At 42.9% G+C, this 24,781-nt stretch overlaps 1 protein-coding gene across 7 annotated transcripts in view; it reads right to left on the bottom strand.

Moving 5' to 3' along the window:
- The window catches only part of plxnb1b (plexin b1b), a 379,931-nt gene that overhangs the window by 40,088 nt on the left and 315,062 nt on the right, over window positions 1-24,781 (bottom strand). For 5 of the 7 annotated variants that reach the window (XM_073072811.1, XM_073072812.1, XM_073072816.1 and 2 more), the window contains 10 exons: window positions 20,084-20,326; window positions 18,645-18,821; window positions 17,610-17,758; window positions 16,024-16,124; window positions 14,330-14,547; window positions 12,862-13,040; window positions 10,093-10,159; window positions 4,114-4,260; window positions 3,451-3,610; window positions 856-959 (listed from right to left, as the gene is read on the bottom strand). In XM_073072811.1, the coding sequence (XP_072928912.1) occupies window positions 856-959; window positions 3,451-3,610; window positions 4,114-4,260; window positions 10,093-10,159; window positions 12,862-13,040; window positions 14,330-14,547; window positions 16,024-16,124; window positions 17,610-17,758; window positions 18,645-18,821; window positions 20,084-20,326 (1,545 nt within the window). Of the gene's footprint in view, window positions 1-855; window positions 960-3,450; window positions 3,611-4,113; window positions 4,261-8,936; window positions 9,844-10,092; window positions 10,160-12,861; window positions 13,041-14,329; window positions 14,548-16,023; window positions 16,125-17,609; window positions 17,759-18,644; window positions 18,822-20,083; window positions 20,327-24,781 lie in introns of those variants that run through there. The other 2 variants (XM_073072817.1, XM_073072818.1) reach the window with 2 other exon arrangements.

The following is a 24,781-nucleotide window of genomic DNA, read 5'->3' as shown; positions in this document are numbered from 1 at the left end:
GATTTCCGAGGAGGAGTTTGATACCACTAAGAAATGCACAATGGAGATTTACCAGGACTTGCAAACACTGTTTAGGAGGAGCTATTTACTTGGAATGTGAAAAGAAATTAAATTATGACTGGTCATAATGACTGGAAAGAACCTAGATCCAGTGCTGCTACTGGCCCAGAGTACTCCAACAGTGTCTCTCAATTCACCACTAGTGTCAAGAGCTTCAAGCACCACCCACCTGCAGGTTCCTATCCAAGTCAAACATCATCTTGACCTAAACCTGTTGCCGCCCTTCTCTATCACTGGAACTTTCTCTACAACTGCATCAAAAAGACTGCAATGGTTGAAGAAGCTGGCACTTGCTTTGTTAGCATTTCCTGTACCCTATGAAAATTAATAAATTGACAACAATTTGGGGACTTGGACTTAGAGATTAAAGAGGAGCTGAGGACAATTTTTTTTTATGTTGCAAGTTGGGAGTCTCTGCTTCAAAAGGTAACAAAGGCATTAACAGAAACCCATTAATTTCTTGGATGAGCCCTTGAAGTGATTTAACCCACAAAGCAAGGACAGAGGTTTGGGAAGTAGAATTGATTTAAATAGCTTTGTTGGGTACAACAAAAAAAAATGATGAGATGAAAGGCTTCTTTCTGCATAATGAATTTCCATTATCATCTCATTCATTAGCTAGTGTCCTTCGTCTGTTTGGCACCGGGATTCAGATATTCCCAAGTCATTGAACTCTGCTCAATTTGAATGCTGTTAATGGTCTTGTCTCCTGTATCTGTCATCATTAGTATTTAATCAGAAGTTACAAAGAATGAAATCTATTTCAATTCTTTTCCAACAAAACTGGAAATCTACCTTATAATGCTGCAGGGTGTTGAGACGCTTCCAGTTTCCCTGGACGACAGAGGTCAGATCTTCATCTGAAAGGATGAGATGTCCAGCCAACCCCGATCTCCACTCTAAAGTTAATGGAACACAAATTAGGAACATCTCAGCAGATTATATATAATTGTGTCAGAATTCCACAGATATTTCATCAATAATGTTTATTTTTTACTAAATTTACCACGGTCAGATCCAGCAGGACCTGTTGAATCCCAACTACTTGTTCAACAACATCCCAAAGTGTTACATCAAACATTACATCAATTAGCTCTTTGACCTTTAAGTTTGCCTCACTTCCCAATTTTGATCACCAACATAGCACTTGCTGTTCAGTTCAAAATCAGAATCAGGTAGCATCTGTCATGAAATTTGTTTTTTGCAGCAGCAGTACATTGCAATACATAATAATAAAAACTAAATTACAGTAAGTATATAAACATACACATAACTGTACGTGGAAAGGGAATAAGATGCTGAGGCAGTGCTCATTGTCTGTTCAGAAATCCAATGACAGAGGGGAAGAAGCTCTTCCTGAAATATTGAGTGTGTGCCTTTGGGCTCCTGTACTTCCTCCTTGCCTGTCACAATGAGAAGAGGGCATATCCTGGGTATTGGGGTTCTTTAATGATCAAAACCACCTTTCTGAGGCATCGCCTTTTGAAGGTGTCCTCAATGCTGGGGAGGTTTGTGCCCATGATGGAGCTGGTTGAGTTTACAACTTCCAGCAGCTTTTTCCAATCTTGTGCAGTGGCCCTCCACAACAGTTGGTGATGCAACCAGTTGGAATGTTTTCCACAGTACATCTGTAGAAATTTGCGAGTGTCTTTGGTGACATTAATTCTCCTAATGAAATATAGCTACTGTTGTACCTTCTTTCTAATTGCATCAATATGTTGGGCCCAGGAGAGATCCTCAGAGATGTCAGCACCCAGGTACTTGAAACTGCCCTCCTTTTCCACTGCTGATCCCTCGATGAGGACTGGTGTGTGTCCTCACCAGAATTAATGTCACCAAAGACACTCGCAAATTTCTACAGATGTACTGTGGAAAACATTCCAACTGGTTGCATCACCAACTGTTGTGGAGGGCCACTGCACAAGATTGGAAAAAGCTGCTGGAAGTTGTAAACTCAACCAGCTCCATCATGGGCACAAACCTCCCCAGCATTGAGGACACCTTCAAAAGGCGATGCCTCAGAAAGGTGGTTTGTGTCTTGTTGAAGACTTGTGTCATGTTGTGCCCTTTCTGCCCACACAGTGCTGAAACCATATTTATTTTCAGCAAGGCTCCTGACAATGCTGGAGTGTAGATATTGAACTGAACATTTTGCTCTCTATGGGACATCCATGAGAAGATTAAAAATTAACTTTATTTGTCGCATGTATATCAAGGCATACAGTGACATGTGTCACTTGCATCAAATCAAATCGGAGAGGATTGTGCTGGGCAGTCCTCAAGGGTTTCCATACTTCTGGCAGCAAGATTGAATGGTCATAACTCACTATGTCTTTGGAATGCCGGAGGAAACCCACAGGGAGAATGGACAAATTCCTTACAGGCAGTGGCCGAAAGTGAACCCTGATCAGCAATTGCTGGCACTATAAAGCTGTGCCACCCCCAAATCCTAATGACAAAGGGAGGCATTGATGGTGCTAAACGGCAACTCCTTTGCTTGCATCTTTGGAAACAGCTCTATTTCCATCTTTAATATCCCTAATTTTCCCTTTCAGAAGACTCTGACCTGGAGTTACACGCTGACTTCGGTTCTTTGTGGGAATGGGACCCACTCTCGGGGTTTCACGACTGGCCGCTATCCGACATGCCAACGATGCAGCCTGAGAGCTCAACTGGCCTTCAGAGGGCCGAGATCTCACGGATCTGGGGACGGGCCGATCGAAGGTCGGTGCCCCGGCAGGAGATCAGTGTGTCAGGGGAGATGGAAGATCTAAGACTGTGTGCCCAGAGACCTGAAATCTTTGGGCAGAGCTCTGAAAAAGCAACGCAATGGACTCTTAATATCATAAACCAGCAAGTTGTTTGGTATGTCTCCCCTCTCACTGTGAGACTGAGGCTTATTAGGGAGAGAGAGAGCCTGTGGTATGTTGAATACTGGGTGAACGAGTAGTCTTTGGGGGTACAGCAAGTCTGTGTCTGCTGTTGCTTTGCTCGGTGGTGGGTGCTGATGTTCTTTTTTGCTGGTGGGGGGAGGGGGGATTGTTGCTTGCTGCCACTTACACATAGGAGGGAGGGAAGCTGGAGGGGCCGTTAACTGTCACTCATTCTTTGGGGGCACTCCTCTGTTTTCATGGATGTTTGCGAAGAAAAAGCATTTCAGGATGTATATTGTATACATTTCTCTGACATTAAATGTACCTTTGAAATCTTTGAAACTAATTCGAACCAATTCAAGACCATTTTGCTTTAAATATACTGCTCCCATGTAAGGTGAGATGGTTCCAGCCCTTAAGGCAAGCTTTTCTTTCTTATGGAATATTCCTCCTCCATCCTCTAGTCAACTGAAATCAGAGTCGACCACTGTAATAACTGTAAACGTTCTCCTCTTACCAAGGTCAAGAGATTCCACGTGCGGTCGAAATGAGTAGGTCATCCCTTTGTAGATCTGATCAATGATTTTCTCTTTGACTTGTGTGATGGTGTCACAGTCCAACACTTTGACAGGCGAAGGCTGTCCATCCTCTCCGCCTTGTACCAGCACATTAAGCGTCTATGTAGATGGAAAGAAAAGCATAAAACACCATAGCAAGCAGCAGGACATTGCATTTCAGATTCAAACTACCCTCCCAATGGGAAGTTTCCAAATGTCCCCTTATCAAGTTATTATTTTCTGTATAAAGTTGATGCCATCTCAGGAATTAGTGGAGGAAAAGAATGTGGGTCCACTATGGACAACTCAATATTGAACTTTAATCCCAGTCATTAAAATGCTGCTTTATGAAACATGAGAATCAGATGAATAATCTTTAGTGCTTGAACAGTAGAAGTTCTGGATAAAGGTTGAATGGAGTAACCTAGTTCTCCACTGAAGTTATTATTAGTGCTGCATATTCACCAGAATCATGAATTACAATTTCTTTCCTGGTTGGTCACTTGGCACTGTCAGAGGTTGAACTGAACACTCCACCGTTGAATCAAATGCATCATCACAACCCCATCTGCATTTTATTTTCTGTTAATCAATCAGCATTATTGAGCGTCGGTGAGACTTACCAGCGTCCGATACTCCACGTCCTCTCGGAGCAGTCTGTTATCGTTGAGGGTGTACTTGGCCTTTCCTGAAACGGCATCCACAGGCCCTTTATCCACCTGGTGCTTGATCGCTCGGAACAGCATGTAGAGTGACTCTCCTGCTGAATCCTAATGACAGGTGAAGGGACAACAAATTAGCACATGGGAAACTCAGTGGCATCTCAAGCCATAGGACTTTAAAGATACAGTTTAGCCAAAATTCCAAAATCTAAAAACTGCTGCAATCCATATTATTTTGAGTGTTGACATGATGTTACAAATGGAAAATTCTACAAGGTGCTGGGGAGGTTCCCAGGCAATACACAACTTTCTGCACATCACAGCCAGTCCTCACATAAGTAATGAGTAGAAGTTAATGAAAAATAGAAAAATGCTACACAAAGAAAAAATGAAGATGTCGATTGTGCATTGAAAGTAAGGATTAATCAGCTTTGTAGTGAACATATTCCGCTCAACAGTATGCTGATCATAAAACAACACGGTGATCCTAAAATTGAAGGTAATTGTGAATATTTAGCAGGCTGGATGCAGAAATTTAAGAAAAGGCATGGCATTAAATGTTTAAAGATTTACAAAATTTCAAAGATAAAACATCTGTTGATCAGGAAGCAGCAGATAAATTAATTGATGAGTTTGTGATCATCATCACTGATAAAAACATTGATTGGGCAGGCAGCATCTATGGAGAGGGAATAAACAGTCGACATTCCCGGCTGAGACTCTTCAGCAAGACTGGAAAGGCAGGGTGAAGAAGCCAGAATGAGAAGGTGGGGATGGGGGGAGAGGGTGGAGGACAAGCTAGAAGGTGATAGGTGAGGCCAGGTGGGAGGGAAAGGTAAAGGGCACCAGAACAAGACTACAACGCTGATTACATAAATCCTTAAAAAGAAAGTAAAACACAAATACAGCAAACTGCAACCTTTTAATCAAAACACGGTATTGTAGGTGTAGACAGAAAGCCTGACGTTATCGGTTGTTGATCAACAGCTGATTCGGCTATTCTCCTGATGCTGTTGTGTTGCTTTTGTTACCCTGCACACATTATTTTAATGTTATGTAACAGTTTTTACTGTTATGTACGCATGCATGATGAACAAGTGCAAGACTAGGACTGCTGACTCGAAGCACAAATTCAGAGCTGGAAATTATGGTATTCCCAAGCTATCTCATATATAATTCCAAAGTCTGAAAAAATCCGAAATCTGAAACAATTCTGGCCCCAAGCATTTTGGATAAGGAGTACTCAACATGTATAAACATCGCAAGGATCTTGCTGTCCCAGAATAGAGACAGACATAGAAAGGGAAGTTTCACCATGATCTGGTGGTGATAATAGGCCTCCACACAAGCTCATCACAATTTCAGAGTTGCTATCAGGCTCGACAAGATGAGGCCTGGGAGATTAATCATGATCTGCTCGCCTCTTACCCATCCCTTCTTCCTTCACCTTTTCCTCCTAACACCTCCCAGCTTCTCATTCATTCTCCCCCATCTCCCATCTGGCTTCACCTAATACCTTCCAGCTTGCACTCCTTCCCCTTCCCCCACCTTCTTATTCTGGCTTCTTCACCTTTCGTTTCCAGTTCTGATGAAGGCTTGAAATCTCTAGTGTTTATTCCTCTTCTGCCTGACCTGCTGAGTTCCTGCAGCAGTTTGTGTGTGGCTCTGAATCTCCAGGTGTCTACAGAATCACCATCATGGTGAATGGTGGAGCAGGTGGAGGGGAAGAGTATCCTACTCCTATTTTATATGCTTTTGCATACTCTTTATCTTCCACTCCCCTCAGGCTGGGAATAAAACTTGCCTTGAATCTTAATTGGGAAAACTAAATAGCAAGTTCTAAACTAACACCTTTTAAGTAACATATGCCCAAGGAAAGTTAATGCTGTCATAGGTACAGTGAACTACAGAGTACCGGCAATTAATTAATCAGCACCAAGAGCCACATTCTGTAAACATAAACAGGTGACATGAACAAATGAGAATTTATGTAGGACTGCAAGAAACACTAAAGTGATTTACACTTACTAAGTTATTAGCTATTACTATTATGCAGACAAACAGCAAGGCTCACACATTGATAAGGATGAATGCTGGTTAAGACATTATCTTCCAACTCAACAATGACCAGCAATATTTTTAAATCTGCTTGAAAGGGTGGGATCTCAATTAAAACTTGAACGTCCAACTATTCAGTATTTCCTGGATGTCTGAGTACGATCATTTTCTACCACAGGGCTTGAACCCACCACCTCATGATTCACAGAGCCACAGAGCTAATAAAGAGTGGTGACTGGATGCACCCTAATATGGAGGATACAACAATCGTTTGGAAAGTGTGTCTTTCATACGACTATTGCAGAAACATCTTCCAACCAAGAGAAAATCCTTGTGATCATGGTACACTCAATAATTACACTATTTCTGAATCCAGGCACAGATTCCTCTGCAAATTCTCCAGTCAACCCCTACAGTTTTGACGTGCTGACGTCCATTAGTCGGAGGATTGGGTTCAAGAACTGTGAGTTAATATTCCAGCCTTAAAAACTCTGGTTAGATAACTCTTATGGTATTGTCTTAGATCTTGTCATCTCATTATAAGAGGATGTGGAAACTTTAGAGAGGGTGCAGGGGAGACTTACCAGGATGCTGCCTGGATTAGAGAGAACATGGCTTATTCAAAAAAAAAGATTGTTTAATATCATTTCCAGGACACAAGTGTAAAGGAGAATGAAATAGTTGCTACTCTTAAATCCAATACAGCACAAAAAAACCCAATAAAGAACCATAATAAAAAAACACAATAAATATAAATATTTAAGACAGCTTATACACATAGATTGATTGTATGTCCATAAAGTGACACTAAGCATAGGAGTGTCTGTACGTCAGAGTAGAATCAGAATCAGATTTAATACCACCAGCATATGTTGTGAAATTTGTTAATGTCCAACAGTTATGGCAGTAGTACTATGCAATACATGATAGATATAAAAAATGAATTACAGTAAAAATATATTAAATAGTTAATTTAAAAATAGTGCAACAGAAGTAATAAAAAAGTGAGGTAGTGTCCATGGGTTTAATGTCCATTTAGGAATTGGATGGCAGAGGGGAAGAAGCTGTTCCTGAATCACTGAGTGTGTGCCTTCAGACTTCTGTACCTCCTACCTGATGGAAACAGTGAGAATTAGGCATTAGGTGGTGAGGTGGGGTCCTTTTTAATGGGTGCAGCCATTACTCCTTGAAGATGTCTTGAATACTACAGAGGCTGGTACCCATGATGGAACTGACTAATTTTACAACTTTCTGGAGCTTCTTTTGAACCTAAGCAGCAGCTGAAAGCATGTCGTAACCGTAGATGTGAGTGCTATTGGACGGGAATCATTAGGCAGCTCACAATCCTCTTGTGCACTGACATAATTGCTGACCTTTTGAAGCAGGTGGGAACTACTGACTGTTGCAGTGACAGATTGAAAACTTCTTTGAATACATCCAGATGGTTGGCACAAGTTTTCAGAGCCCTACCAGGTAGTCCATTGAAGCCTGCCGCCTCGTGAGGGTTCACCCTCCTGAAAGACAGCCTGATGTCAGGTGACTGACAAGAAATGATAAAGAAGTGGTGATTGGGGGTGTGGAGGGGTGGGGTAGTGGGTGGTGATGTCGATCAGCCTTACTACTTGGGGAAAGTCACTGCTTTTGAGTCTGGTGGTCCAGGTGTGGAGCTCTGTAGCCTCGATGGAAGTGGGACAACAGTCCATGAGCAGGTGGGTGGAATCCTTCATGATGTTACTGGCCCTTTTCCAGCACATTTATGTAAATATGCCCTTGATGGTGGAAAACCTGGTGCAGTTGATGCACTGGGCAGTTTTGACTACCTGTTATAATACCATGAGGAAAGCTTGTCCGAGCTAGCTAGGCCTTTTCCCCTTGGAGCGAAGGAAGGAGAGGCAACCTGAGAAAGCTATATAAGATTATGAAAGGCATAGATACAGTGGACAGCCAGAGCTTCAATGGCTAATACTGGAAGGCATCCATTTTTAAGCTGACTGGAGGAAAGCTTAGGAGAGATGTCAGAGGTAATTTTTTTTTTGCACAGAGAGAGGTAGGTGACTGGAATGCATTTCTGGGAGCAATGATAGATGTTGATACAATAGGTACATTTAAAAAGAGCTTTAGATAGGCGCGGGGATGAAAAAGAAAATGGACGGGTACGGGCTGTATAGGAGGCAAGTGTTAGGTTGACCATTGAGTAGGGTTACACAGGTCAGTCAGCACAACACCACTGTACTCTTCCAGATTCTATTTCCCAGGTCTTGTAGCACTTGGATTCATCAACTCTTAACCATCTTCCTTATTATTTTTGCTAACAATATTTCAGGCAATGTTAACTTCCTCCCTTAGTGTTTTTTGGCAGCCTGTTTCCAGAAGTTCGTACTTCTCATCTCTGTCTGGCTATCGCTGATACCGTAGTCTAGGAGCCTTCTATCCTGGACCCTTCCTCCACCCAGTGAGGATTTTTTTTAACCTTTGTAAGTGGGTTTTTTTGGTAGTTTTCACTTTATATGACTGGAACCACATCAGTCCATATATTTAACCAGCTTCCTCGAGCTTGTCCGTAACACCCTTGTAGCACCATTCTTAACACGTGTGACTAGACGTCGCAATCTTTAGAGAAAATCAAATTACACTAGGTGCTGGTAGGCCATCAGAAAAATCCAGGTATCGGAAGGAGGCAGTGAATAGAAACCACACACTTCTGGAAATAAGTTTTGTTTATAAGAAAAAAAACAATATGTGCAAAATATTTACATGAGCAAGAATAATTCAAAATTCCAACATTCTGTTTTGGTTCCAAATCTTAGATATCAAACCACAACAAGTTCCTTTTTAATTAGAATCAGTGAGATTCCTTTATTACTCTAATCTAACCAATTGAATCTAGTCTTATTCCCTATTTAAAAGTTTACAGACTAAACTTTCCTTTTTACTTATCCATAGTTAGTTAGAAAACCAAATACAATTCCTTTTCTCAAGTATTATAGTTAACTTCAGTTTCAGTGCCAGGCAGTATATCTGCAAGTTTAAATTCACATTCAAAAATTATAAATCTATACAGCTTAACTCTTTTCATGATAATTCTCCAGCATCACAACTCTTCAACAAAATAAATCTCATTCAGCAACTTATCAAAGTCTTTGCAAAAATAATCAGTTCTTGCAGAAAATCAAATTCGGGTTCTTCAAATGAAATGCGTCATTATGCATTTCGTTCCCGCACTGGTTCTTCATCTTGGGTGGCCTGTCACCTTGTTTCTTGGTTCATTGGAGTGAAATAGTTTATCATCCACAGAAAGTCAATTCACAAACTTGATCAAATCCCTTGCTGTAATTTTGCAGAACTAATTCCCGACTACACGGTAGGGATTTTGGACACTGGTCTCTGCTGATATTGTCTCATTATAGCTGTAGCTTCAATGAATCTTTTATCGCTATTGTCTCTCCTCCAGGGGTTTCAAGTTAGTAGTGTAAAGATACTCTTAACAGTTCATGTCTTCAGCTTCTGCTCATGGCTTCATTTCTCTCCCTTCCATCCTGTGTTCAGCCTGCCACACCCTCGCATAATGTAAACCTTGTTTTCATCCCTGTGCAGGTAGAACTTTCTAAAATTACATCTTCCGGTTTAATTAACCTGGGTTGAATGTGTAATACAGACAGCCAAATTAGGAAGGTATGGCCTGGGTTTTTGTGCCCAGTTCCTCCTCGAAGAGCCAAAATAAATGTTATAGTTACAGTCTATTGGAACAACACATTTGTCAGCTGACACTTCTCAAGCCTGCTGGAGTGCAGTATTAAATGGAGGAAGAGAGAATATCCACTTAGCATTCAAATACAGTACTCTGTTCTGATTAATATACAGGATACTGAACTGAATACTTACCCTGAGGAATGCATACAGGCAGATTGACATCCAGTTTGTCAGCAACTTCTCCACCACTGTTTCGGTCCTGAAATAATTGGAAAACACCTTTTCATTTTGCTTCAAAGATGAGTATATTTTTCAAATGCATTTGTCTCACCACATATGAAGTGCCAGTAATATTATACTGTTTACTTTATCTAGCTGGTATCATAAATGCACCTTATTATTTGTGGTGGTATTACTTTGTGTTAGGTGTGAGTTGTATGTACTGTGCATCTTTTTCAGAGGAATGCTCTTTCTTTTGGCTGTATACGTGTGTATGGATGAATGACAATAAATTGAACTTGAACTTATCATATGATGAGGACAGCTGTTGAAACACAACTTGTCAGGAAGCCTGACAGTGAGGCCACATCTCTGAGATTTCACTCACAATAAGTGGATACCATAAAGAGCTGGCCCAGTTCTTCAAGATACCCCAGCCCTCAGGGCAGTCTGCTTGCCTACTGTAAACACAAAGTACACTGCAGATGCTGGGGTCAAAGCAACACGTACAACAAGCTGGAGGAACTCAGCAGGTCGGCCAGCATCCGTGAAAACCCACGGATCCGTTTGTACATGCTTGTTGTACGTGCTTGCCTACTGTCTCTGCCTTGGGGTAATGTGGGGAAAACTTTCAAATACACAACACAAATGGGTGCAAATTGGAAAAGATTTTCTACTGATGCTCTACAAAGACCACTGAACTAAAGTGCATTTCATTTTACAACTTATACAACCAATTATAACTCTTGAGTTGTTCTGTTATCTGAATCCCATGTATAACACATTGTAACTATCTATTGTTGGCCAGAAAGAACTAGAATCTACAAGTCAGGGAATAGAAGTGAGACAAGGGCAATGGAAATAGACAAAAGTCTTTGTTCTGACCACGTGCTTGCAGGAATGGAGGCAGCCATTTTGAGAGACTTTTAGCAGCCACCATTTTGTGAACTGGTTCTTACTCAGGGTTAACTTAATCAGAGCAACTAAGCATGGACATAAGGAATTTGTGTTGATGATCTGCTAAACCTGAGACCATTCTAAAATAAGAAGCTGTTATTAGGTAAAGCGGCAGGCATGTGGAAGGAATAGCCTGTGATTTGGTCATCAGGGTCCAGATTTTGGCTGACCTGGATGGACTGATTTGAACAGAACAAAAGACGCGACCTAGGTCAGAAAGCTGGAAGAGCCAGCTGTAAAGCAATATTGCTTGTAGACTAGGGCTATATCCAATGAGAAGCTGACAGAGGTCCGTCTGGTGAGCTTGAGCCAATGAAATTGAAACAATGCAGATTGATTTCATAAGGAAAAGAATAAAAATGGGTGATTTTGGGAGCACAGGGAGCAACCACTCTGTGGAGACCAACCATTGCGGATGAGGAGGGCCCAAGTCGAAAACACGGAGGTTACATCGGGATGGAGAACGCCTGGCCAGCATTGAGCCCTTCTCCGGGTATTACCTTCTCTCTTTGACTGTTTATGGGGGGTGCCAGGGAAACCGAGTGAGTGTGCGAATTCACATGCTCCAAAACTGAGTCAATAAAGGTACTGTGAGTAAAATACAGATCCTGTCCAAGTCTAAGTGATCATTATTGACAGTTAATCCTTGTAACACTACATCTTACTTCCCCTGTATGTGTGCTCTGCTCATGACTCCATTCGGTTCAGTAAGAGCCCAGATGGAAGGCCAGTGAATTTGACAGCAAGCCAGCCGTGGAGAGGAGGAAAGCAGATAGCCAGGTTTGAGATAAACACCAATACCTGGAAGCTTCAAAAATACTAGATTGACAGGTCGGAATCTGAGTGGTGCAGGTACCCCAGAGGTTTGCAGGGAGTACAAAACTTCAGGAATACTCGGTGGAGAGATGATGCAGGAATTTGAAATATTGTTGTTTTTTTAAATTAAGGTATTACTTAACTGAGAAACACTGTAGATCACAAAGCACAGGGTAATAATAGAATCCCACAGATAAATGGAATATTAAAACACACTGCACATAATCCCTCCAAGAGGACCATAACCTCATCAAGGTCTGTGTGCCTCATGACCCAGAGAGCTACGGTGGCTGGAGTCAGGGCTATACGCTTTGTCTCTACACAGACCCATGCCAAACAAGTCAAAGGGTAGAGTAGAGCACAGATAAAGGAGAACCTGGTCCTCCAGGTTCAGGGGTTCAACCTCAGAGCTAACAACCAATACTGGGAAAACAAAACTGTTATAGAAACAGCAACATCTGAGTGGCCAAGGATGGACAGAGATGGAGGAACTGCACTGCTACCCTAAACACCAACGGTCTAACATGCAGTAAGCACTACATGTAATCCAACCTATTCATGCACACTGACTGACAATATCAACATTAAACACCTTAGGTGTTGCTAAAACTCTTTACAGTTCTTGCTCTACTTACTGACCTGCTGTGCTAGCCTTCACGTCAGCATTTCCATTCTAATGAAGGGTCCATTCCTAATTCTTCTTGCCTCCACTACATGCACTCAAGCATTTTACGTGTGTTAATATGGAATTTTAGCATCTGCAGAATCTCTCATGTTTAACATTCTCCTCAGAAGAGCAATGAATTGTTATTCCCAAAGATATCAATACAGATTTTGAGCTTTCCAGGTCAATACAGTTCAGTTTTGAACTGTACTTTTGAGTTAGTCGATAGAGCAACAACATTGTGCATTTGGGCTGAAAGAAGTTACCCGGCCAGAAAGCTTTAGGAAGGCTCAATTGGCCCTTACCTGCGCAGCATAAGTTTTGGGTTCTTGGCAACATTTTGCTCCACGAGGTCATTCAAGAGTGTTTTCAGGATGTCCGTGTAATATTCCAGCTTCCCGTGCAGTGAGACGGTCAAGAGTGAAGCCACGTAAGCTCGGTCGCGTGCCGAAAATGTCCGCTGGCTCTCCAGTGTGTGAATGAACTATTACAGGAAGAAACACAAAATATCCTTAAACCAAAAATAATTGGTTCAATATAGAGCTCTCTTCCTGCAGCTAAGCATGTGTCACTTTCTTTCTCAGAAATTCTTTCAGTTTCAAGGGAAACTTGGCCAAATGCCTGTGATATATTTGTATGCTCTGTGATTTAATGAACTCCCCCCCACACCCCCACGCCCCACCCTCCAGGGAGCTCTGGTTTCCTGTCACATCATGAGGACAGGCAGAGTAGTAGGTTAAATGCTGCTATAAACTACTCCAAGGTATGGGCAAGTGGCAGGATGCGAAGATGTAGAGAGTTAAGTGGGATCAATGTACATGGACGGTATTTTAGCCGAGATGAGAATATTCTGCTTGTGTTGTCTTTGACTCTGGGAGCTCACAGACCATAAGACACAGGAGCAGAATCAGGTCATTTGGCCATTGAGTCCTCTCTGCCATTCCATCATGGCTAGTTTATTTTCTCTCTCAACCCCATTTTCCTGCTTTTGCTTCATAACTTTTGACACCCTTGCTAATCAGGAACCTATCAACCTCCACTTTAAATGTACCCAATGACTTGGGCTGCACAGCCACCCATGACAATGAATTCCACAGATTCACTGGCCTCTGGCTAAAGACATTCCTCTTAACTCTGAGCTGAAGGGATGTCCTTCAAATTTGAGGCTCTGTCCTCTGGTCCTAGACTCGCCCACAATAGGAAACATTGCCTCTCATTGTCCACTCTATGCAGGCCCTTCAATAGTCGATAGACTTCAATGAGATCCCCCTCATTCTTCCTTCAGAATCAGAATCAGATTTAATATCACCGGTGTATGTCAGGAAATCTGTTGTTATGCAGCAGCACATTGCAATACATACCCCCTTACAACACCCACTCATTCTTGTCTTGATAGCGGTGTATAAGATGATAAGAGACATGCATCGAGTGGATGGCCAGCATGGAAATTTCCAACATGAGGCTGGAGAATTTTAATGTGATTGCAGGAACATATGGGGAAGATGTCAGAAGTAAGATTTTTTCTTACTTCTGATGGGTGTGTGGATTGCTCTGGCCAATTGGTAATTAAGACAGATACAATAGGGGCATTTAAGAAACTCTTAAAAGGCACATGGCTCTTATAAAATGGAGGGTTATGAAGGAGCTAAAGGTTAGATTGATCTTGGAGTAGGATAAAGGGCCTGAAAATTGTAATGTTCTACACACGGTCTATGTTTGAAATGTATGGACACTCTTACAACACAGATTCTGAGTCGAAGTACTTTCTTATACCTTGGTGAGGAATAACTTGCTGTTCAGTAAATTAGAGAGCTGGACTAGCCCTTGTTCCACTGTCTGCCGGCGTGATTCAGGAACATCTAGATCCCGTTGCAGAGGAGATTCCCTGTGTCCTGGGAAAAAGATTCGCTCGGCATAGCTCTTGTAATCCAGGAATGGAATTCCAGTTCCAACCAGATCGCTGGAGAGATCCATCATCTCAGTCATGAGATCTTTTCATTTGACAAAGAAATCCCACATGGAGAAAAGAATATTTGGTTAGTGATCTAGAGATAAAAAGATATTGACACACACAAAATGCTGGAGGAACTCAGCAGGTCAGTGGAGAGGAATAAAGAGTTGACGTTTCAGGGCTGAGACCCTTCATCAGGATTGGACAGGAAGCGGGGTGGGGGGAAGAAGTCAAGATAATAAGGTGAGTGAGGGGAAGGAGTACAAGCAAGAATGTGATAAGTGAAGCCAGATGAGGGGGAGTGTAGGTGGGTGAGGGAAGTGGGATGACGTGAGAAGCTGGGAGATGTATGATGGAGAAAGAAAATGGCTGAAGAAGGTGGTCCTCAGAACAGCCAGTTCTCATCAAAGGATCAGAGGTGGAGAGCATCAGCAATCCTCGGTGTGAGGACTTGTCCTGCGCTCAGTGTGTGTAAGTGCAATTACGAAGTAAACACGGCAGCGCTTCTGCTTCCTGAGGAGGTTGTGCAGACGTGTGAAACTTTGCCAAACCTCTGTAATCTGCATTGGAAAGTATATTGACTGGCTGCATCACAGCCTGTAATGGAAACACCAATACCCTTAAACAGAAGATCCTATAAGAAGGAGTGGATACGGCCCAGTCCATTGCAGATAAAGCCCTCCCCAGCATTAGGCACATCTACACAAAATGTCGCAGGAATGCAGCATCCATCGACAGCAACCCCCACCACCCAGGACATGGTCTCTTCTCGTTGTTGCTGTCAGGACTCACAGGACTCACACCTCCAGGTTCAGAAGCAGTTATTCCCCCTCCGCTATCAGGCTCTTGAACCAAAGGGATAATTTCACTCAACTTCAATTGCCCTATCATTGAAAGGTTCCCACAATTAGGAATTCATTTTGAAGGACTCTTCATCCCATGTTCTTGATATTTATTGCTTGGTTATTCAGTATTATTTCTTCTTTCTTTTTGTATTTGCACAGTTTGCTGTCTTTTACACACTGGTTGAACGCCCAAGTGTGTGCAGACTTTCACAGATTCTGTATGGTTATTATTCCATTATGGATTTATTGAGTATGCCTGCAAGAAAATGAATCTCGGGTTGTATATGGTGACATATACGCGCTTTGATAATAAATTTACTTTTTACTTTGAAGGAGAAATCTGATAGGAGAGGAGAGTGAGTATGGGAGAAAGGGAAGGAGGAGGGGCTCCAGGGGGAGGTGATAGGCAGGTGAGGAGAAGAGGTAAGTGGACAGCCAGAATAAGGAATGAAAACAGAGAAAAGGAAAGGGGAGAAATTACCAGAGCTAGAGAAATCACTCTCTATACATTCCCATCATTCCCATACACGTTGGAATGGGAATAGGCAATGGAATGGAAATGGGTCGCAGTGGTATAACTTTGCTCAGTAACAAACCAATGCAGCACTCGGCTTTTATGAACATACAAGAAACAGGCGTAAGCAATACCTTTGCACAACATACAACTCTACCTGTGAACTCCTTCTTGCATCGATCGCGGACACTGGTCTCTAGGTTCTCTAACTGGATCTGTACTTTCTTGTAGTCCCTCAGAGCCTGTTTACTTTTCCGCCTGGAATGAGACCACGGATACGAGTGTGAATTTTACAGCAAATTATGGCTCAGGTGCTTTATCCACTGAGACGACGACAGGATTGGGGAGGAGGCAAGACGAGGGGATGCAAGTGGGAATTGCTACCCAGACCGCAATGTAAGTTAATAGAGTGGTTAAGGCGGTGTTACGTGCACTGGCCTTCATTAGTTGGGGGATTGAGTTTGAGGTAATGTTGCAGCTCTCAAAGACTCTGGTTAGACCTCCAGAGTGCAGGATTGTGATCAGTCCTGCTTGCCTCTTTAGAGACAGAGGAGATTTACAGGACACAACCTGGATTAGAGGGCAGTAGTATGAGGATGAGGAGCAACGTGATAGAGGTGTATAACATTGAGAGGCAAAGATAGAGTGGACAGCCAGCACCTTTCACCCAATGGCCGATACCAGAGGTGAGAGGAGGAAAGCTAGGAGTAATGTCAGAGATAGGTTTTATTTACACTGAGTGCTCAGTGCCCAGAATGCACTGCTAGGCAGTAGAGACGGTTACAACAGAGATATTTAACAGACTCTTGGATATGCACACGGAAGTAAGAAAAATGGAGGGGTATGGACAGTGTAGGAGGGAAGAGTTAAGATTGATTGTGGAGTAGGTTTATGTAGGTGAGCACAATACATTGTGGGCCAGGTGGCCCAAAATGTGCTGGACTGCTTCATGTTAGGAATCTGGATAGTGGGGTAAAACCCCTCACATTCAATGCAAAAAGCTTCTTCCTAGTCAAACAGGCACCAGTTACAGCAGAAAGACCAGGGAGAGGGGAGTGGTATAAAAGAGAAGCTGCTGCCTGGCTTTGCTCCACCTGCCATTGGGGGGCTCTTCACATCCCAAACCCAGTGGAGAGTGGAAAAGCATGAATGGTGGGTGGAAGAGAAATGAACAGACCTCCGTCAGTTTCACAACTGATTTCGTATGGACCCTTTTGGGACAGAGCGAGTGGAAACAATGCAGGCAGATGCTGAAATTTGGAGCCAAAATGAAATTAACCATCAGAGGAACTTGGTGGATCAGGCAGCATTGTGAAGGGAATCAGACAGTTTGACATCCAGATGTCCCACAACAGCTGACTGTCTATATCTCTCCACAGATACTGCTTGACCTGTTTTCTTTGCTGAAAGAAAACAATGATTAGATCACCATGCAGTACCATTAATCTTAAATTAAGCTCTGTCTTTCATTGTGCTTACCTAGTTATTGAGCCACAGTGCAGAACTGGCCTTTCTGGCCCTTTGAGTTGCACCACCCGACAACTTCTGATTTACCACTAGCCTAATCACGGGACAATTTACAATGTCCACTGTACCTACCCAGTACGTCTTTGGATTGTGGAAGGAAACCAGAACACTCAAAGAAAACCTATGCATTCCACAAAGGAGGACATGCAAACTTACAGAGATGCACTAACTTCACGCTAACCACTGCAGCGAGATCATGACTTAACTATGGAATACCTGTAAATAAGGACAATGATCAGGACAATCAATGCCACGATGGATGCCCCTACACCAAGTCCAATCTGTGCCTCCAGGGGGAAGTTAGACTGGCTCTCTGCATCATACTGGATCTTTCCAAGTGTGAAACTCAGTTTTCCCATTTGCACCTGCGAGAACGAAGATGGAAAGGGAGAAACAAAATGAGAAACAGACTTCAGTGCCAACTGAAAACTACGCAATTTTCTTTTAGCTTCAAAAGACATCTAGTTATATTCAGTAACACTCTTCCCTCTAAGTTTCAGCAATACAGTAACTGAGATGCTCCCACGCACATGGTCTTTGTTGCCTGCAGCTGGAATTGTCTTCCGTATAATGTTAATGTAATTTTGAAATTATGCTAATAAAATTTTGAAATCTATGTTAATATAATGGTGAAATGTCCTGTAGTTGATTGTGAATATAGTAGTTGTAGTTGAATGAATTTTGTAGTTAATGAAAGTTGTAGTTAATTCAATGTAGTTGAATGAATATAATCCATAAATTTTGTAGAATGAAAGTTGTAGTTAATTCAATGTAGTTGAATGAATATAATCCATAAATTTTCTAAATAATAAACAAACCACCTTTGCTTTTGAAACATTTTAGAGCTTCAGCGTATTTATACTGTTGGTGTTTAAAGTGACAACATGGTTACAAATTGTAACAATAAACACAGAATGGAAGTCAGTAGCTCATTGTGAATAAACGGCCAGCCTGCTGAATGTCAATGCCATCTAAAAGTTTATAAAACATGGAAGATTTTTTTTTGTTGTATTGTACGTCTTTAAACCCTTCAATTAATAAATAAAACCAAAAGTATGTGATCTTTTTTCAGCTTTTGTTCTGAATATTCATTGTATGCATATTACAAAAAACATCTTAAGTGTGCACAAATTTCAGGCCATGTAAAAAATTCCTACTCAGAGCAATGATTGGTTTGTGCAGCTGTAAAAAAAATGAGAGTGAACATTGTTCAGTATCAAGTATGCCATAAGCCACACATATTTAACTTACTATAAATTCTGGCAGCATGTCTGTGCTGTCACGTTTGCTTCTCCTGCGTGGGGCAGGCTGCTCTGAAGGAGGCTGGCAGTACAGGTGATTCCCAGTCAGAGTTTTCACAAGGCACATCCCCTCACCCACCATTGCTACCACCTCCTCCTTTGTAATCGCAAGGTCCAGGTTTTCCCCCTGTAGGCGAGAGAGACTGCAATCAGACATGTGGAGAAGAGACGTGCTTTATTCACAATGAATAAGAGTGAAATAAAGTTTGACTGCTGTGGTAATGTGCACCCAGTAACTATTAGGTACACCTGCTCATTAAAGCGAATATAAAATCAGCCAATCATGTGGCACAAATTAATGCATAAAAACATGTAGAAATGGTTAAGAAGTTCAGTTGTTGCTTAGATCAAACATCAGAATGGGGAAGAAATAGATCTAAGTAACTGCAACCGTGAAATGGTTGCTGGTGTCAGACTAGGTGGTGTGAGTGTCTCAGAAACTGCTGGTCTCCTGGGATTTTCATGCGCAGCAGTCTCTGGAGTTTACAGAGAATGTTGAGGAAAACATGAAATATCCAGTGACTGGTTGTTCTGCGTGTGAAAACACCTCGTTAGTGTGAGCGGTCAGAGGAGTATGGCCAAACTGGGCGACAGTAACTCAAATAACGGCATTAAACAGTGTGCAGAGGAGCAGTGAGGCAACAATTTGGAAGCTGAGGTTTGTTTGGTTAGACGGGCAAATGAATCTGAAGGGAAAAAGATAGGTCTTCCGAGAGCAATTAAATCTGAGGAAATAATGTCAGCCCGTATACAAGAGACAACAAGGAACACTGTCAAATCATGATGGGGAAGGTGTGGGGAGAAAATAAATTACGGGCAAGAAAATGCCAAGACACTTCAAAGTGGGAGTATAATCATTGATGTGGGATTGTAATCAATTAATAGATGTCAAAAGTTTCCAACCGTGTAGTGAATTGGGGAAATAATAACATACTGAAAAATTCCTTCCAGAACTCCAGTCTAATTTACTATTACATCCAGCAAAGTGGAAAACATTGTTTTAGGAATATGACAGTTTGTTAGAGTTATAACAATCACCTGAGGGAGTGTATAATTAAACTAAAACTGCAGATGTAGTCTTTGAAGAATATATCAAACACAGCAGTTCTTCAAAAAGGTACAAGTATAGACTACATGAAATACTGTTGCTGAGATAAAAACCATCTGTAATATCAAAGAATGCATCATATTAAACAAAAATTTTTGCAGATGCTGGAAATCTTGACTAACACATGCAAAATGCTGGATGAATTCAGCAAGTCAGGCTGCGTCTACAGAAAGGAATAAAGAGAGAACATTTTAGGCTGAGACCCTTCATTAGGACTGGAAAGGAAGATGGGGAAGGGAGGGGAGAAGAGAAAGCCATACGAGCTTTATAAGTCATCGTACCTCTACAGAAAGGACACTGCCAGGCTTGTGTCTGTAAGGTTTCAAAGGATCGTCTGTGTTGAGTGGTTTCAGTATGGGGTCAGGCTTGTACGTGAACTTGGTTGGACTGATTTCATTGAAGTTGAAGCACAGACCATCCATGATGAAGTGTACAGTGATCACCGCACCGTTGATGGGAGCCTCGATCGATGGCGTTTTGCAAGTCATGAAGGAGGACGAGTTCACCTGGCAGGACTCATAAAACTGAAAAGTCGGAGATGGGGAACAAACAGTGATGAGAAGAATGTCAACTATATCCAACCGTCAGTGTTATAGCAATTATCCTGTGCATTTCACCAGTGAGGGACTTCACTGAGGTGAAGACAACAGTAAAGGATCAAATAGATTGCATTATTTTGGTTTCTGTAAGATCCCACAACCAATGATCTCACTTCAAGGGCTCTTTATCTTCTTATTTCCTGATCTTGCTATTTATTTACATTTGTACAGTTTGCTGTCTTCTGCACTCTAGTTGATCTTTCATTGATCCTGTTATAGTTACTATTCTATAGGTTTGCTGAGTATGCCTGCAAGAAAATGAATCTTGGGGTGGTATATGGTGAATTTTGGGGTTTAATTTACTTCGAACTTTTAACTTCTCTGCTTGCTGACCTAATCAGTTGTTTTGCTGGACTTCAGGCCTGTAAAATACACATTCTCTTGTTGAGGGAGCTCTACAATGTTTTCCATGGCCACGATGGTTCTCTTAACCCACAGCATAGTCAGCTGGCAGAACCCAAACTCTGGGTTTTCAAAATTCATCATTAACTTTTGTCATTCTTCAGTACAGGAGAACAGAATGATTGTTACTCCAGATCCAATATAGCATTAAGAATATAATAAACATAAAGAGCACCATAAAAAAACACAATAATTATAAATATAAAATCAACCCTATAAAGCACACGGTACAAGTGTTATATACATTGTATACAAGTAATTGTTATATACATTGTATACAGGTGTTCCCCGTTTTTCAAAAATTTGCTTTACGACACCTCACTGTTATGAAAGACCTACATTAGTTACCTGTTTTCACTAACATAAGTTGTTTAAATGCTACGAAAAAAGGCAGCTCACGAAAAAGGCAGCACGCGAAAACAGGCAGCGTGCAAAAACAGGCAGCGCGTGCCCCGAGCAGCCGAACTTCTCCCCCGGAACTGCATTCTAGCCGGCATAGCTTAAACACGTGCCTGTGAGTATCTGTGCTTTATGTCTATTTACTTTGTGCATCCATTAGCAAGATGAGTTCTAAGGTATCGGAAAAACCTAAAAGAGCTCGTAAGGGTGTTACTCTTAGCATAAAACTAGATATAATAAAGCGTTTCGATTATGGTGAACGAAGTAAGGACAAAGTGAGTTTGGTTTGTGGAAGCTGACGAAGATGATGTTGAAGACGTTTTGCATCCCATGAGCAAGAACTGATAGACGAAGAGCTGATGCAATTGCAAGAGGAAAGGATAACAATTGAAACCGAACGCAGTAGCAAACGGACCGAAAGTGATGTCATCCAGGAACTGAACGTGAAGCAACTGTGTGAGATTTTTGCTACATTTGACAACGCTGCAATGATTGCAGAAAAGTACGACTTTAATTTTGAAAGGGTACATAGGTTTAGGGCATATTTGCAGGATGCTTACAAAGAACTGTATGATAGAAAAATGCGGGAGGCAGACATAAAAGAAGATGACCTGCCTGTCCTGATAGAAACAGATGACAATGAGATGACACCCCAGTGTTCCACCACCCCAGCCTCCAATGATTCAGCTTAACACACCATCATCAGTGTGTTCACTGTCTTCCTGATTCCAGTAAGTGAAACTACACTGTTTCTACTTTACATTATTTACTATACATACATTATTTCTACTTTATATAGGCTGTGTATTTTTATGTGTTATTTGGTATGATTTGACAGCTTCATAGCTTAAAGGTTACTGGAAAGAGTGTTTCTGCCAAGAACACTTCGCTTGTGTGAAATTTTCGCTACGGTAGACAGTGCTGCAATGGTTGCAGAAAAGTATTTCTACTTTATATAGGCTGTGTATTTATCATATCATTCCTGCTTTTACTATATGTTACTATTATTTTAGGTTTTGTGTGTTATTTGGCATGATTTGGTAGGTTATTTTTTGGGTCTGAGAATGCTCACAAATTTTTCCCATATCAATAAATGGTAATTGCTTCTTCACTTTACGACATTCCAGCTTATGAACCATTTCATAGGAACGCTGTACCTTCAGATAGTGGGGGAAACCTGTACTAGTAATTGTTATATACATTGTATGTACATAAGGTAGGTGATGTGTGGGGGGCTTTGTGGGAAGAGCTAATGGGTAAAGGTATTGATCTGTCTGATGGCTTGGGGCAATTCACTGTTTTCCGGTCAGGTGGTTCTTTTCCCCGATGGGACTAAGGCAAAGAGTCCTCGTGCAGGGAGGGTGGAATCCTTCATGATATTTCTGTCTTTATCTGGCACCTTTGCTGGCAGGTAGGTTGGTGCTGGTGGTTTTAACCTCCTGCCCGATGCAGTCCAGTTTCTGCAGCACAGTGGCACTTTTGGAGCTTAAGCAACAAGTGGCGTCCTTGGCGTCCGAACACATTCCGATGGCATGCTTCAGGAGGATGGACAGACATCTGTGCAATCAGGCAACTTCCAGATGTACAAAGAGGAAGCATGTGATTCAGGACACAGTCCAAAGCCTTTGTGAGGGTATCTTGCTCCTTAACCAGTACTGTTTCTAAAAGGGGAGAAAGGTTCCTCAAGAAATTGCAGCCACAGCACCAAGAGAATGTGGAGGGAAAAGGGGAACAAAGACCCTGAATTAGATTTATTATCACCAACATATGCCGTGAAATTTGTTGTCTTGCAGCAAACAAACAGGCAATATAGAAGTGTGAGGTAGTCTCATAGGTTCATTGTCCATTCGGAAATCTGAAGGCAGAGGGAAAGAACCTGTTCCTAAAATATTGAGTGTGCATCTTCAGGCTCCTGTACCTCCTCCCTGATAGTAGTAAAGAGAAGAGGGCATGTCCTGGGTAGTGGGGGTCCCTAATAATGGATTCTGTCTTCTTCAGGCATTGCTTTTTGACGTCATCCTTGATGGTGGTGAGGCTAGACAGGATAAGTAATGTTGTTTCTTTTTTAGAATGGATAATGAAAGCATAACTTAATTAAGGTGTTGTAGTGGTGAGCTACACACAGCGCTGGAATAACGACACGCAGACGGTGAGCTGCAGTTGCGTTAAAGCTTTATTCAAACTTCGCGGCCTCGCTTTTAAGCCTTCCCGTTTCCGCCCTCCCCGGGCGGGAATGCTGTATTCACAGTCCCGTCCCGCGTGTGGGCTTTTCCCCTTGCTGGTGAAGAAGGCCTGGCGCCCTTTTTGGGGCCGGCCTCTCTGCCGGTGCGCACCATTTTGTGAGCCGGTTCGAGTGCACTGGAAAGTGGGTCGCCACATAACCCCCCCACCCCCCAGAGCTGGCAATACACCCCCCCAATGTCCACAGTCTGGATCAGCCTCTGTTTGGGAGGTCGGACTCTGTGCCGCGGTGCCTGAACCTCGACCGGCTGCACCAAGTCCACATGGGCTGGTTTGAGTCAGTCCACCGTGAAAACCTCCTCTTTCCCCCCAGCGTCCAGTACAAAGGTGGACCCGTTGTTCCTGATCACCTTAAATGGCCCCTCGTAGGGCCACTGTAGCGGTGCCCGATGTCCACCCCGGCGTACAAAAACAAACTTACATTCTGCAGGTCTCTGGGTACGCAGGTCGGGCTCTGTCTATGCTGTGAAGTGGGTATGGGGGCCAGGTTACCGAGCCTCTCACATAGTCTGTCCAGGACTGCTGTGGGTTCTTCCTCCTGCCCCCTTGGGGCCGGTATGAACTCTCCTGGGACGACCAGGGGTGCGCCGTACACCAACTCGACCAACAAGGTGTGTTGATCCTCTTTGGGCACCGTGCGGATTCCAAGCAGGACCCAGGGAAGCTCGTCCATCCAGTTAGGCCCTTTGAGGCAGGCCATGAGAGCTGACTTCAAGTGACGGTGGAAACGCTCCACTAGCCTGTTCGATTGTGGGTGGTAGGCAGTTGTGTGGTGCAGCTGTGTCCCCAAAAGGCTGGCCATAGCTGACCACAGGCTGGAGGTGAACTGGGTGCCTCTGTCGGAGATAATGTGGGCCGGTACACCAAAGCGGGACACCCAGGTGGCGATCAGTGCCCGGGCGCAAGATTCGGAGGTGGTGTCGGTGAGCGGGATCGCCTCTGGCCATCTTGTGAACCGGTCCACGATAGGCAGGAGGTGCCACACTCCGCGCGACACTGGCAGGGAGCCCACGATATCCACATGAATGTGGTCAAAACGCCGGCGGGTGGGGTAGAACTGCTGCGGCAGGGCTTTGGTGTGCCGCTGCACCTTGGCCGTCTGGCAGTGCATGCACGTTTTGGCCCATTCACTGACCTGCTTGCGGAATCCGTGCCAAATGAACCTGTTGGCTACCATCTGGACGGTTGTCCTGATGGAGGGGTGCGCTAAGTTGTGAATGGAGTTGAAAACTCGCTACCGCCAGGCTGCCAGAACGATGGGGCGGGTTTGGCCGATGGTGACGTCACAGAGTAGGGTCCTCTCACCTGGGCCTATGGGGAGGTCCTGGAGTTGCAAAC

Source organism: Hemitrygon akajei, chromosome 19 (genome assembly GCF_048418815.1).
Source record: "Hemitrygon akajei chromosome 19, sHemAka1.3, whole genome shotgun sequence".
NCBI lineage: Eukaryota > Metazoa > Chordata > Chondrichthyes > Myliobatiformes > Dasyatidae > Hemitrygon > Hemitrygon akajei.
The sequence above is the reverse complement of the archived record's forward strand: the minus strand, read 5'-3'. Positions and strand labels throughout refer to the sequence as shown.